At 46.1% G+C, this 15,654-nt stretch overlaps 1 protein-coding gene across 2 annotated transcripts in view; it reads right to left on the bottom strand.

Moving 5' to 3' along the window:
* COL9A3 (collagen type IX alpha 3 chain) overlaps positions 1 to 15,654 on the bottom strand; it is a 71,149-nt gene continuing 55,495 nt past the window's right edge. For both annotated transcript variants that reach the window (XM_083618668.1, XM_083618667.1), the window contains exons 23-32: positions 12,722 to 12,775; positions 11,054 to 11,125; positions 9,198 to 9,233; positions 6,417 to 6,461; positions 5,275 to 5,307; positions 4,835 to 4,981; positions 4,126 to 4,180; positions 2,384 to 2,566; positions 1,751 to 1,828; positions 1 to 1,237 (exon numbers count right to left, since the gene is read on the bottom strand). In XM_083618668.1, coding sequence (XP_083474794.1) covers positions 1,062 to 1,237; positions 1,751 to 1,828; positions 2,384 to 2,566; positions 4,126 to 4,180; positions 4,835 to 4,981; positions 5,275 to 5,307; positions 6,417 to 6,461; positions 9,198 to 9,233; positions 11,054 to 11,125; positions 12,722 to 12,775 — 879 coding nt within the window. In that variant the 3' untranslated portion in view covers positions 1 to 1,061. The remainder of the gene's footprint in view (positions 1,238 to 1,750; positions 1,829 to 2,383; positions 2,567 to 4,125; positions 4,181 to 4,834; positions 4,982 to 5,274; positions 5,308 to 6,416; positions 6,462 to 9,197; positions 9,234 to 11,053; positions 11,126 to 12,721; positions 12,776 to 15,654) is intronic.

Here is a 15,654-nt window from a genome sequence, read left to right as displayed (position 1 = left end):
TTCACATTTGTGTAGCACCTTTATTTCCAATCAGCAAGGGGAAAAATAAAAGTATTAACAAAACAAGCCTATTATAAAACAGGCAAACACAATGTTACAAAAAAAGTGATTTTTTTTTTCTTTAAAAAAATTACAATAATGCATATACTAATTTTGGGCAGTGTTCATCTGTAATGTAAAATGTCATTACTAAATATAATATGGAAATGTTTGAAATTAACCCAATGTAAGAGAGATATACATTCTACCTCATATGGAATTTATTGGAAAAAATTTACTTGTGGTAAGCATTTGTGGTTCCCCTTTTGCAGAGACTGTTCTCTGTGCTGCTGGGACAAACCACCCTTGAAAACTGGGAGGATCTTCAGAAGAGACTTCTGACACAGTATAGAGATCTGCCTTAGGAAAACTCTGGTGTGCGCATATAGAGGGGCTCTTTGGATTGTGTCCATCATATGAACAATCAAGGTTGTCAATAGTTCTATCTGAATAATGTTTATTTAGCCCACTACTTCTACATTTACTTGACACAGTCCAACGAAGCATGCCTACTTAGCTGGATGGAGTTGTTCCTGGTCAAGTGATGAGGCTGTGTGTGCATAGCCCTGGCTAGATAATTGTGCCTCTCGTTTATCTGACCAGGGTTAGCCCTCTGCAGCCCTGGCCTCAGTGCTCACACATAATAAGGTTGGAACAGAGTTTACCATTAACGTAAACTGGCGCAGGTTCGAGCCATCCTAAAAATTGCATAAAACACAGTCCAGTTGATTTGTGGTGGTGCTGGGGGAAACACCTCTTACATCAGAATAAGCGGGGAAGTCTCTCTTCAGTGGGGCAAGGAGCAAACAACAATGTAGTGAAAATTGGGGAACAATTGTAGGGGATATAGTACAAATTTCCATCTGATGATTTCCTGTTTCATTGAACTAAAAGTCTCCATTTCATTCATTCTTACAGGAGAACTGCCCCTCCAAATTTTTCAAAGGGTGGTTTCCTCTTCACGTATGAACAATTTGCTTAAATACTCCGTACCCTTTTTCTGACTTCCATTAAATGCAGTTTTATGACTTTTTGGATTTTCCTCCAGCGACAGCTCCCATGCAGGCAGATGTATCACAGACTCCTGGAGTTCCTTGGACTCCAATTGCACCTGGTCTTCCAGGATCCCCTGGCAACCCAGGTTCACCAGGAGAGCCATCCCGGCCATCTTTACTAGTCCCTGGGACACCCGGCGGACCTTTTCAGGGGGAAAGAGAGAAAGGTTCGGCATGATATTCTGCACTTTCCCCTGGATAAAATTATTGGTTAAAATAGCCCTTGCTTAGATGGGTAACTTCCCGAAAACCACATGTACGCCACCCTGAGTTCCATGACAGAAGATAGATTTATTATAAAATAAATAGAAACCTTCCTACATTGCAGTCCATGTGAAAACAACCCCCAAAAGCTGCTGTTTGCATCAGGAGGGAAGCTCTCATTGGCATCAATGGGCAGTCCCCGCCTCCCATTGCAAATAGCAGCAGAAGGTGGGAAACAGTTTTTAAAAAGAACCATCCCTATATACAACAATGTTGAGCAGAGTCATCGGCCCCTGGCAGCTGTTTTTAGTGTTTTAAAAAGATACATTCAGAGGCAAATCAGTATTCTCTCCTCCAAGGGAAATCAAACCTAAGATGTGCTTCCCTTGCTAACTTCTCACGGCTCAGGGAAGTGGGGAGTACACAGTTATATCAGCACCCGGTCAACTTACCTTGAGGTCCTTGATCCCCATCTGGTCCGTCAACACCTTTCCCCATGGCACCTTTGTCTCCCCTCTCGCCATGGTCACCTACAGTGTCGTAACAAAAGCATAAACGACTTCAGTTGAGTAGTGGTCCAACAACATATGGAGATCCAAGTTTGGGAAACTCTGGGCTAGAAGTTTCTCACTACTGATGCACTTGTCTGCTATATTATTTATCGGGCAAGTTTTATACGCTGCTTAATCAACAAAAATCTTTAAGCGCTTTTATTAAGATAAGCTATGTTGAATGCTGCATTGGAGGCACTGGGCAGAAAAGCAGTCTATAAACAAGAAATGAGGCACTTGTAGTATTGCCTTACTCCCAGAGCTCTACTCTTGCAAACATATGCAAGCCTGAACACTGCATTTCTACCCTTGACCGTCCTTCAGTTTATCCACTGGGAGCACATATGGTTGTCTTCATAAATTGGTAGATTCCCACATCATTTGGGAAGCACCCAACTTGATACAAGCTGCAAACCTGGGAAGCAAGCCCCACTCAACTCAGAGGTGTTTATTTCCAAACAGGCAGGCACAGGACCGAGTTTGCGGTCTTTCGCTGGCACTCGCTGGTCTGCTTCCGGTGTCAATCTGACTCACCTCTAGGACCAGGATCTCCTAGGTCTCCTGGTGGTCCTCGGTATCCGGGTGGGCCACGAGCTCCAGGGTGCCCAATAATTCCCGTTGCCCCGGGAGGGCCTGGGGGACCAGCAGGCCCGGGCCGCCCCGTCATTCCAGGAGCGAGGGGCTTCCTCAAGTTAGCAGCTAACTGTGCAATTTGCTCTGGAATTGAAAACAATAACGGACTGGTTTCAATATCATCAATTATACAAGACATTCAAAATAGACAAACAAAAAGGTTTCGCCAGAGAGACTTACAGATTCGAAGCCGATATGGTAAATTCTAAATCTAAAACACTCTCCAAAGCATACCGACTCCTCCTTGACTGGGAAGTCAAGGAGGAGGAGGTCACTGCAGCCATGGTTAAATGGGTGCAAGACTTTGGGTACACGATAACCATGAGAAAGTGGGAACATCCGTGGAAAACAGATTGGAAATTTACAGAGTGTTACTCACTCCTTAAGAGAGAACTTTCTTAAAATGCAACATCGGTAGTATATAAACCCTTGGAAGCTCTCCAAAATGTATAAAAGTGTACCAAGCAATTGTTGGAGGTGTAAAGAAAAACCAGGTAATCTATATCACATGTGGTGGCAATGTAAAGAAATCGAGGTGTTCTGGGAGGATATCCATTCCGAATTGGAAAAAATGTTTAAAAAAATATATTTCAGAAAACAAAACAAAAATCATGAACTGTATGCTGCCTGAGGCTGATGAGAAGTGGAGGAAGCCGTTTGGGGGGGGGGACCCGCCTGTATGAATCTATGTACACTTTTAGGACAAGTCCATGCATTTTTCACCGTTCCCTGGGAAGAGGGATTGATTGTTAAACCACTCAGGGAATGGCAGCTCTGTGAGGCAAATAGGGGTTGCCTAACAACTCGCAGCACCTGTAACACAATACTATTCCCAGAAGTCTTGAGGTGGGGAGACATTGCTGCTTAAAGTGGTTTCAAATAGCTTTTAATGTATGGTGTGAATGTGACACATCCCTTGGGAAGACAGGTGAACTGATGCCAGTGTCCTGGAAGAAGCAAAGATCACCAGTGTCAAAGGAATGATTCTTCAGCATCAACTTCATTGGACTGGTCATGTTGTGCCAATGCCTGATTATCATCTTCCAAAGCAACTACTCTATTCCGAACTTAAAAATGGAAAGCGCAATGCTGGTGGTCAACAAAAGAGGTTTAAAGACTCTCTCAAGGCAAATCTAAAAAAATGTAGCATAAACACTGACTACACGAAAACACTGGCCTGCGAGTGGTCCAATTGGAGAACAGCATTTTCCAAAGGTGTCACAAACTCAGGATTGAAAGGGAGAAACGTGCTATGAGGAAGGCATGCTTGGCAAACCCTCACCATGATCAACTCCTACCCAGAAACCTCTGTCCCCACTGTGGAAGGACATGTAGATTCAGAATTGGCCTCCACAATCACTTACGGACTCACTGTTAAAACCGTGTTTATGGAAGACAATCTTACTCGGCTACGAGTGGTCAACAAAGGAGGAGGAGGAGATCTGAGATTCAGTCCCAAATATTTGACTTGAAGGGTGTTAGGTGACAGGATCAGAGAAAAACTCCCAGCTGGGATCCCGGAAAGCTAGTCGGAAGTCAACAACTCTGGGTTAGACGGACTCATTTTTTATCTTCTCACCACCGGCAATTCCATTCAGAGAAATCACATTATCTAGTTGCCCAGACCCCGAGTTAATACTCACCACGGATCATTCCACCACAGAGTTCTCTTATGTGTTGCTCACTGGCTTCCTTGCCCTGGAATGACACAAAGATATTATGAAGCGTACTTTAAAAGCAACATTTCTTAAAACAACTACGCTTCCTTCTCTCACACATAGGAATGGTACATCTATGGCCTACTGCAACACACACAGATGCATCTCCTAAGCTAGAGGGTGTTTTGTTTTCTTCCATTAAGAACTATTTTACATATGTGCAGATCAATTTCATTCACTGATTCAGACTCATACACGGGTGCTTCCAGACTGCTGCCGTTTTCAGCTGGGAATCAATCACACGCTGGCCATTCAGGAGGTGCCATTAAAGATGATGGGGAGCTCTTTTGCAACAAACCCACTGCTCCAAAAGATCAGAATATTTGCATGGAATGGAAATGGCACTGAAAGTGTGGGATGGCGCTTGCTTCAATGCAACATCTAACCTCCCCACGAACAAATCGGAAAGAACGCTTAATAAATAGCTGTCATTTTTCAATCTCCTCCACTTTGCAAACAAATCAGAGCGAATCCTCAATAATCAGGTCGTCTGCAAGTGCCCCAAGATGGTCTTTCAATCAGCTGACAATCATTGCTATGAGGAATAGTGAGTAGAGAAAACAGAGTGGGAAAAACTGAGGAAGGCTAATGAAGGGAAGGGTGAGACAGCAAAAGAGTTGGACAGGCTACTTACTGGAGGACCTGGCTTGCCGGTGATCCCTGGGATCCCTTGTTCGCCTTGCAAACCCAGCTTGCCCGGGTGTCCTGGAATTCCTGGAACTCCCACTGTTCCATTGGGACCTTGAACTCCTTTGGGGCCCAGCTCGCCCCTGCTTCCTGCCTTCCGAAGGAAGAAAACAGAGACAACCATCAGTCGTAATATGTTGGTCCCAGGGTCTGAAGGCACATGATGGGGCTGGTCCCAGGGATGGTCAAAAGACTACCCATCCCATTTTGATTTGAAAGGAAGGAAGATGGGGCGCAAATGGGACCAATAGTGGCTTCACTTCCTGGGCAAATCTTTTTTTCCCCTTTCTATCCCGTGTCCTTGTCCAAAGAGACTCACGGGGTCTACCAAGCAGCAAACAGGAACACAGAGAATAATTTTACAACGAAACAATATATGAAACTTACCTCCCCTTTTTGCCCAGGAGGGCCGAAAGGACCCTAAAGAAAGAGCCAGGAGAAGCAGACAATGAATATTCTGAACAAGTGGGATCTGTAACATGGTGTTACAGCCAGCCAGCCAAGCCCTTTTCCAGATTCCTGCATCCTGATCCCCATTTTGGTTCCCTAGTTCCTCATCTACCTATAACAGTCAGTCAACATTGCATGCCCTGTGATCTTAGGTCCTTACTGGGTTGGGTTTTCGTGTGAGTCTTGTTTGTTCTTCTGCAAACCTTTGGGCTTCCTCAAGTCCACTTAAAGTGTAGTTTTGGCTATATTCAAAGAATGGATTTGCTATTAGCAGTGCTTTTTTTCTGAGGGGACGCAGGGAGACATGTACCCCTAAACATTTTGTGAATCTAACAGGAGAGGAAACTAAAAAAATTAGTTTCTTCCCTAGCACGGTGAATCATCAGTTCCGTTGCTACCCCCAATGGCAGTCTCACTTCCTGTCACCGTGTTTCCTGGGTCTCAGACGGAAGCGAGCGTTTAATGTGTGAAGTAGGCGTTGGAATCTAGCACAGTGATTGGTCAGTTTCGTGGTTGTTGAAAGGACGACATTTGGTGACGGACACCAACAGCAAGCAGAGGAATCGGGAACATGTTAGTGCACACAACCTCATGCCAGTGTGGAAGACTGTGAGCTGTCAGCTGTGTAATATGAGGTAATGCATGTTCTTTGTACTTTTGTCCATTTACCCTATTTATTTTTCCCAATTTGAACTACAAAATGGTGATTTTCCTGAGTCAAAATGAAAGTACCCCTAAACACTTTTTAAAGAAAAAAAAGCATTGGCTATGAGTATGTAGTCCTGATGATATAAATCCCAATATTAGTGCTCTACTGTTGCATCCTTCCATTTCCAGTTACTTGGCAGAAAAGCCACACTTTTGTCCTCTCCTGTATCTTCTCTGCACCAGTTGACCACTGGAGGAGAGTTCTTTCCCCTTTCCTGTGGGATAGTTCATGGTAGGCTACAAAGCTTAAGTTGCGTGGGGGATTTATTTTTGAGGCTAACCCCGACTTGAGATGTTATTATCCATTTTCTAGAACCGCTGGACTCATCCTTTTCATGCATTAGGAGGTTCTACAAATTAACACCACCTACCAACTCTCCTTTGTCTCCCGGAAGCCCATCTGCTCCAGCGATGCCCTTGAAGAAAAAACAAGAACAGCAATGGGTATTGCTATTACTTATTTTATTTTTTAAAATCTCAAACTGTGCTGCTTTCTTCTCCCGTAAAAAAGGAGATTCCATCTAAACATTTGGAAAAGCTTTCTGACAGTAAGAGCTGTTCGACAGTGGAACGGTCTCCCTCGGGAGGTTGTGGGATGTCCTTCCGTGGAGGTTTGTAAGCAGAGGTTGGATGGCCGTTTGCCATGGATGCTTTAACTGAGATTCCTGCATTGCATGGGGCTGGACTAGATGACCCTTGGGTCCCTTCCAGCTCTATGATTCTGTGCTCCCAGGCTCCCTTATTGGGAGCTTTATTATTTATTTGTACACCTTTATAGGGGACGCAGGTGGCGCTGTGGGTTAAACCACAGAGCCTAGGAGATGCCGATCAGAAGGTCGGTGGTTTGAATCCCCGCAACGGGTGAGCTCCCATTGCTCAGTCCCTGCTCCTGCCAACCTAGCAGTTCGAAAGCATGTCAAAGTGCAAGTAGATAAATAGGTACCACTCCGGCGGGAAGGTAAAGGGCGTTTCCATGCGCTGCTCTGGTTCGCCAGAAGCAGCTTAGTCATGCTGGCCACATGACCCGGAAGCTGTACGCCGGCTCCTTCAGCCAATAAAGCGAGATGAGTGCCGCAACCCCGAAGTCGGCCACGACTGGACCTAATGATCAGGGGTCCCTTTACCTTTACACCTTTATAGATCGCTGGACTATTTACTGAACTCGAAAGTGGGGTGCAAAACTGATAAAACACACAACGTGAAAACTGTTCAAAACTACCAAAAATCTGTATGGAGGTCCTTGCATCAGTACCAGGGAGAGCTGGATTGGCAGACATTCGGATTCACTCTGGCTCTTACCAGCTGAATGGGGAAATTTATTATTATGAACACATCCCTGTTATCAAAGAAACTACCCAGGAAATGAGCCTGGGTGTTGCTAATAGTTCTCCGAGGGTACTAATGATGACCGAAGATGCAATTTTGCATCAAAGTTAGGGCTTACCGACAGCTTCTTCCTGCCCCACTACTTTTAGGGTTAGGGGAAATCGCTCTTTAGCAAGTCAAAATTCAGAGTTTTTCCGGATTGCTGTTAGTTCCTATCTATTGCTAAAGAGCGGGTTTTCCTTTGGAAAGGAGCAGGGCAAGACGAAAACCAGACCCATGCTTTCTACGCAGGGCACAAGCAGATGTGTGTATGAGCCCTTACACCTTTCATGAAGGGACCTGTTTCTTCAGGGCAGCTGATCAACAGTCTTGCTCAAGGGTAGGCAACCTAAGGCCCGTGGGCCAGATGCGGCCCAATCGCCTTCTCAATCCGACCCACGGACGGTCCGGCAATCGGCGTGTTTTTACATGAGCAGAATGTGTCCTTTTACTTAAAACACATCTCTGGGTTATTTGTGGGGCCTGCCTGGTGTTTTTACATGAGTAGAATGTGTGCTTTTATTTAAAATGCATCTCTGGGTTATTTGTGGGGCATAGGAATTCGTTCCTATATTTTTAAAAAATATAGTCTGGCACCCCAAAAGGTCTGAGGGACGGTGGACCGGCCCACGGCTGAAAAAGGTTGCTGACCCCTGGGTCTTGCGTGATATTATGCAAACACACCGTTCCGGGGATCTTGAATGTGCCTGTACTCTGTTCAACCAAAAGGTGGCACCAGTTGCCCAGGTATGAGAGAAAGCCTAGCAGCTATACAGAGAATGACCAATGCCAGGAAGAAGCAAAGATCACCAGTGTTGAAGCAATGATTCTTCAGCATCAACTTTGTAGGACTGGTCATGTTGCACAGATGCCTGATTATCATCTTTCAAAGCAACTACTCTATTCCAAACTTTAAAATGGAAAGCATAATGCTGGTGGTCAACAAAAGAGGTTCAAAATCAAAAATTAAAAAAGGAATGGAGATGTTTCGAAGATTACATGTTAAAGTATTGTTCTAAGAAAGATATGCTAATATGCCTAGAATAAAAATGTAAAGTATATGCATGAATTGGAAAAGAAAAGAGATAAAAGATGTCCAAATAACGATAAATTTGGAGAATGCAAGGATAAATGTGGAGATAGAGATTTAAAGAAGTCGAATTGTGGAGGAGGGAAGCTGTGGGTGGGTGAGAGGGAGTACTATACAATAAGTATGTTTGTTTTCAATGATTTTGAACTGGTTCCCCCACCCCCAATTTCATTTTTCCTTTTCTGTTGGTGTTCTGTTTTTTGCTGTATTATTTAAATAAATAAAAAAGAGGTCCAAAGACTCTCTCAAGGCAAATATTAAAAAATGTAGCATAAACACCGACAATTGGGAAACACTGGCTTCTGAGCGCTTCAATTGGAGAACAGTCTTTACCAAAGGTGCTTTGAATCGAACTCAGGACGCAAGGGAGAAACGTGCTAAGAGGAAGGCACACTTGGCAAATCCACACTGTGGTCAACTTCCGCCCGGAAACCTATGCTCCCGCTGTGGAAGGACATGTGGATCCAGAATTGGCCTCCGCAGTCACTTACAGACTCACTGTTAAAACCATTTTTATGGAAGACAATCTTACTCGGCTACGAGTGATCAATCGTCAAAGAAGAGGAGCCACCTCTTACCTTCTGACAGCGGGGATCATTTTTAAATATTTGAACCAGACCTTAAGTTTGAGGGGGGAGGGGAGGGGAGGGGAAGGGACAAAGAAGATACAGATATGGGCACAGATGATTGACATTACCTGGTTACCTTTCGGTCCAGAAACTCCACCAGGGCCCTGGGAACAAGAAGAAAGTTAGCACAACAATGAAGCAATTTTATGGCTAAAGACATAAGAAGAGCCCTGCAGGCCAAAGGAAACCTGCACAGGTTGCTTTATAGGTTATAGAAAGAGATCAGGCTTGCACCTAACCTGTACCATGCACAATAGCAGCAGGTCTTTTTCATTTTATTTTCCTACCCCTTGTGCACGCTTGCAGAAGCATAGTCAGGAGGAAGGGAAAAACGTGGCACCTTCCAGCAGGGAACATGTGCCATGTGCTCAAATGGATTTTAAAAAAGCCCAAGTGATTAATCAGTTTTAAGTGCCTTAACTGGGTGACGGCATCAGTTTCCCTTAGGGCTGTCCACGCCCCTCTCCTGATCCAGGCCCTGAATAATAATAATAATAATAATAATAATAATAATAATAATAATAATAATACAGTGGTACCTCTGGATGTGAACGGGATCCGTTACGGAGCCCCGTTCGCATCCTGAAGCAAACGCAACCCACGTCTGCACGTGCGCGGGTCGTGATTTGCCGCTTCCGCGCATGCGCCTGACGTCATTTTGAGTGTCTGTGCATGCGCGAACGGAGAAACCCAGAAGTAACGTGCTCCATTACTTCCAGGTCGCTGCAGAGCGTAACCTGAAAACGCTCAACCTGAAGCACATTTATCCCGAGGTGTGACTGTAATAATAATTTATTTATATGCCACCCATCTGACTGGGTTGCCCCGGGCAGCTTGCAACAAATTGATAACAATAAGCACACTAAAACATCAAACATTGAAAACTTCCCTACACACAGAGGGCTGCCTTCAGGTGTCTTCTAAAAGTCAGATAGTTGACATCTGGTGGGAGGGCGTTCCACAGGGTGGGTGCCAACACTGAGAAGGCGCTCTGCCTGGTTCCCTGTAACCTCACTTCTTGCAGGGAGGGAACTGCCAGAAGGCCCTCGGAGCTGGACCTCAGTGTCCGGGCTCAACAATGGGGGTGGAGATGCTCCTTCAGGTATACAGGGCCAAACTGAATCAATTGGGATGGGGGGCAGCCTTAATGCTTAATTAGGGTTTTAAAGCCCTTTTAAACATGCATATGGGAGGTGCCTTCTGGACCGCACTGCAGAGAGCAGGAACTGAGTCCTCTGCTCACCAGCTATGAGGTGCTTGACTTGCTGCCAAGTCTTCACCTGCAGCAAGGAGGAGAGTTTTGCCGCACATCACTCTGCAGGCAGAACGTCTGCAGAGGAGAAACCCCACACGATGCAGGCAGGTGTTGCAATGTCATCATTTGAAAGAAGCATTCCCTGTCCTTTCTTATGGGATGCTTCGTTTGGAACTTTGGAACTCCCTGCCTCTTGAGACCAAGCCTTCACTGCACATATACCGGGGAATAAGTATCATTCAATCTAATAGGACTTAGGTCTACACACATGTTGATATGTTAATATGGCAACCCTACATAGCAAAAATAGTGCTGTTATTTTGTGTGAAGTTAAGTAAGCCGCTGTTCTCAACTTTCCCACTTTCTTTATAATCATAATAATTTATTATTTGTACCCCGCCCATCTGACTGGGTTTCTGCAGCCACTGTGGGCAGCTTCCAACAAATATTAAAAATACATTAAAATGTCACACATTAAAAACTTCCCTAAACAGGGCTGCCTTCAGATGTCTTCTAAATGTCAGGTGGTTGCTTATCTCTTTGACATCTGATGGGGGGGCGTTCCACAGGGCGGGCGCCACCACCAAGAAGGCCCTCTGCCTGGTTCCCTGTAGCTTTGCCTCTCGCAATGAGGGAATGATGGGGGTGGAGACGCTCCTTCTTTCTTACCCTTTCACCAGACCCACCACGGATTCCGGTGGGACCAGGAAGGCCAGGTTCCCCACTGGACCCTTTACGACCCTAAAAAATAATAATAAGCAACAAAGGCATTTTACCACAAAGCAACAGAAGCAGGTCACTGGGTGGAGTTGCTATGCTAGTTTCACAGCAAGTGGTGTTTACTCAAAGGGTGAAGGGCGAGGAGATTAGCATGGTGCAAACACACTGACGGAGCCAAGCCAGTGCTGGATTATTAAGGGTGCTGGGAACTACAGATCTGTTAGAGGGCAAAGTACAGTTCCCAGAATTCTCTGGGGGAAGCCACGTGCTTTAAAAGTATAAGGTGGGATTTAACATAGATGTTCCACAAGTGGAAAGAGGTCCACTCATGCAATGGGACTTTCCTTTCCTCCCTCTCCCACATGCCTCCTAAATCTGCTTTGGAGGATTTTGGGGAACCCAAAGCAGGTTTGGGGGCCATGGAGGGAAATGGGAGGAGTCTCATAGTTGCAAGTGGACCTCATTCTACTCATGCATGCCCCACACTGAATTCACCCATGGTGCATATGCAGCCTAAGTCTGTGGGGGCCCTTAATGGGTCACAGCACTGACAGCTGCCCCATCTTACTGACCCCTAACTCCAGCCACACTTGGAAGGGACCCAAGATTAAAAGGCATTTGCCAGGGGTGAGGAGGAGGAAAGGAAATGTTCTGTTGTGTTGCATGTGGCCTTGAGTGAAGCCAACTCCAACCAACTCCTACTCAGAGTAGACCCACCGAAAGCAATGAACCTAAATTAGTCATACTTATTAATGTGGAATGGTTTCTTTAATTTTTAGGTTTCATTATTGTTCCACAGTATGTCTTTAAGGGCCAGAGCAAATAACTTGACCTAGTTTTACAGCTGTGAAGCAGTATAGCAGGTGCTGTTAAGTTATGTTAATTAAGCTGTTGCGTATAGTATATAAGGGATGCGGGTGGTGCTGTGGGTTAAACCACAGAGCCTAGGACTTGCCGATCAGAAGGTCAGTGGTTCGAATCCCCGCAACGGGGTGAGCTCCCGTTGCTCGGTCCCTGCTCCTGCCAACCTAGCAGTTCGAAAGCACGTCAAAGTGCAAGTAGATAAATAGGTAAAGGTGGGAAGGTAAATGACATTTCCGTGCGCTGCTCTGGTTTGCCAGAAGCAGCTTAGTCATGCTGGCCACATGACCCAGAAGCTGTACGCCGGCTCCCTTGGCCAATAAAGCGAGATGAGTGCCGCAACCCCAGAGTCGGTCATGACTGGACCTAATGGTCAGGGGTCCCTTTACCTTTTATAGTATATAAAGAGCAGCACCTAGCTCTCTCAGTACCCTGGTGGATGGGTCATGCTTATTGATATATTGTAAAAGGAGTTTTTGTTTTTGTTGTTAAAACCTAGCAAAAGTTACTTTTGCGTTCCTTGTAATGCGTGGCCTCCCCAGTACGCCTTCTGCCGCGCAACTAATCTGCAGATAGCGAACAATTACTCTGCATAATGAGTCTACTCTAAGCAAGACTAGCATAGAATATCCCCCCACCCAACTGTTCTCATAAGATAGCTTCCCCAATCGTGCCCCACTTATTTCTTGAAGTCCACGATGCAGAGAAGGTTCCTCAGCTGTGTGCTAAGTTGTTGCTGTTGCATAATGGACTCACCTGAAACCCTCTTACACCTGGTGCTCCCATGGGGCCTTGCAAACCAATTGGTCCCTGAAAAGGAAAGAAATGGTATTTGCATAGCTGTCAACCGTCCCTTATTTGGTGGGAAACTCCCTTATCCCAGCGCCGTGTCCCGCTGCTGTCCCTTATTGATGATGTCCCTTAAATTTCCCGTGTTTCATGCTCGCCCGGCTCGAGAGGGAAGCAGCAGCTCGGGGTCCTCCACTGTGAGAGAGAGAGCGCGCACGAGCTGCCACATCTCTGTCTCTCCTTTTTCCCCCTCAGGGCGCGTTGTGAGGAGACAGGTGGCGGCGGGTGGGCAGGCAGCCCCTCTCTTGCGAGACTTCCGCCGTGCTGCTAGGGGAAGCCAGAGGCGGCAGCTGAGGAGGCGGCCTGAGGGAGGAGGAAGAGGAGGGGATGGGGAGGGACGCAGAAGGGTGGCGCTTCAGTGGCTGCCGCGACGCCGCAACCACCTCATGCCGGGCTTGCAGGCGGCGTGGGTGAGAGTCTCTCTCCCTCCCTCCCTCTCTCCCAGGCAGGGAAGGGCCGATGGAACTCCTCGCGCCAAGACAACGGCAGCCCCGACGTGCTGCTTAGCATACTCTCCAACCAGTGCAGCATCTTAATGTACTGATTTCCCCCTCTGCATCCCTTTCATAACTCTTTCATAACTGCAAAAGCAGTGTGGCTCCATCAGTGCCGGATTTATGTATAAGCCAAGCAAAATCCCTTATTTTGGCTGCTGATCCCTTATTTCCCAGGCTGCTGGTCCCTTATTTCCAAATCTGTAAGTTGACATCTATGGGTATTTGTGGCAGCATGACCACTTTGCGAAGCTCGGGGCGAGCAGAAATCTCCAAAGAAGGCTCTCCCACTCAGCTTGAAGATAAAATTCCCCAGGAAGGTAGAAAATGACAGGCCTTGAAGTTGCTCTGGGCAGAAGGAGCAGGCCCAGTCATCACTTGGTCATGGTCTGCCCTACAACAGTGTTCTGCCTTGGGAATCCTCCAGACAACCTGTTTATCGAACGGTCATTCTGATTTGCTCACACAGAGCTTACATGGAGGTCAGATTATTATGGAGCATTTATGTCGTGAACAGCCCTAAGATCTGCAGATCAAGGGCAGTTTACAAATTTATTTATGGCGACAACGGATAAAGAGCACACCCAAAGGGTTTTTTAATAGACTAAAGCTTTGGAAGAAGAAAATCAGTGAAATTTGTACCAACAATGATCAGAACTTTGCATATGTAAGATGCAAGGAAAGGAAAGTTTTTAATATGGATTTTTTCTACGGTTTGGCAAAGTGAAGAGCAATTTGGTTTTCTATGGGAAATATAGTCAATAAAAGGAAGGGCAGGGATTGAAATATGCACAGCCAATGGAAAATGATGTTCTTAAGTAATATATTGGCACGTAGATAAAAATATGTTTTATAATGCAGTGAGAGAGGGAGAAGGACACAAGTGTAAGAAAAGGTGGGAGATCAACTTTTAAATATGTATTAAATTTAAATTAATTTGATGTAAATTCGTTAATTTTTTTGAAAAGCAATAAAAAATAATCGGCAAATTTAATTTTTTAAAAAGAAATGTTCTGATTTGTTTCTGGAGCGTTTACATGATGACAAAGCTATCATCCTGAATTTATCCTGACTTACTTGCGTGATGGTTACAAACTTTCTTATCAGTCATTCACTCATATCACATGTTTCAGTGTACAATGGTGCCCCGCAAGACGAACGCCTCACAAGACGAAAAACCCGCTAGACGAAAGGGTTTTTCCGTTTTGGAGGCGCTTCGCAAAACGTATTTCCCTATGGGCTTCCTTCGCAAGACGAAAGCCCATAGGGAAATCTCCAGGACAGCGGGGAAGCGCAGCGCGTCTTCCCCACTGTCCTCGGACCTCCTCCGAAGGCTGGCGGTGGGGCGGAGAGACCTCCTCCCGCCGCCAGCCTTCCGAGCAGCCTTCCGAAGGCTGGCGGCGGGAGGAGGTCTCTCCGCCCCACCGCCAGCCTTCGGAAGGCTGCTCGGAAGGCTGGCGGCGGGAGGAGGTCTCTCCGCCCCACCGCCAGCCTTCGGAAGGCTGCTCGGAAGGCTGGCGGCGGGAGGAGGTCTCTCCGCCCCACCGCCAGCCTTCGGATGGCTGTCCTGAAGACTTGCGGTGGGAGGAGGGTTTTCCTTCCCACCGCCAACATTCAGAATGCTGTTCTGAATGCTGGCGGTGGGGAGGAAAAACCCTCCTCCCACCGCAAGCCCCTGGAACAGAGGAGAAGCACTGCACGCCTTCCCCTCTGTTCCCGGACCTGTCCTGAAGGCTTGCAGTGGGGAGAAAAGCCCTTCTCCGCACCGCCAGCCTGGCAAGCGGTCTCCATAGGAACGCATTAATTGATTTTCAATGCATTCCTATGGGAAACCGTGCTTCGCAAGACGAAAAACTCGCAAGAAGAAAAAACTTGCTGAACGAATTAATTTCATCTTGCGAGGCACCACTGTATTTCCTATCCACAAAAAGTTTGCCATCTTTCTGTTTTTTAAAAAGTGGATTTGTTGCACCAGGGCGAAAGAGCCCTTCAATCCATTGTGCAAACCTAAACCGATGTGTTTGAATTCCCTGCTGCAGAATGCTGTCAGGCCGGAGGCAACTTTGGAAGAATTTGAGGAGCAACATGGAAAAACAATACATGGAATCTGAGCATCCTTTCCGTCCTGGGTAGGAAACAATCTGAGCGCACTTTGAGACTTTCACTATTTTCAGATGGGATTCCATCACGTACCAGCAATGCAGGTTGTGTAAATGTAGTCAGTTGGGAGTTTTTGCACAAGGAAATCGCTTCCCCCAAAGATCAGAATTCTTGCAATAAGGAAAGTGATGAAAAAAATGCCTTGTGGATGACAATGCGGCAGCATCTACAAGTTGGAATAAATGC

The sequence above is a fragment of the Podarcis filfolensis genome, assembly GCF_964270895.1.
Source record: "Podarcis filfolensis genome assembly, chromosome: 6".
In the NCBI taxonomy this organism is placed as follows: domain Eukaryota; kingdom Metazoa; phylum Chordata; class Lepidosauria; order Squamata; family Lacertidae; genus Podarcis; species Podarcis filfolensis.
This window is presented reverse-complemented; position numbering and strand designations above follow the sequence as displayed.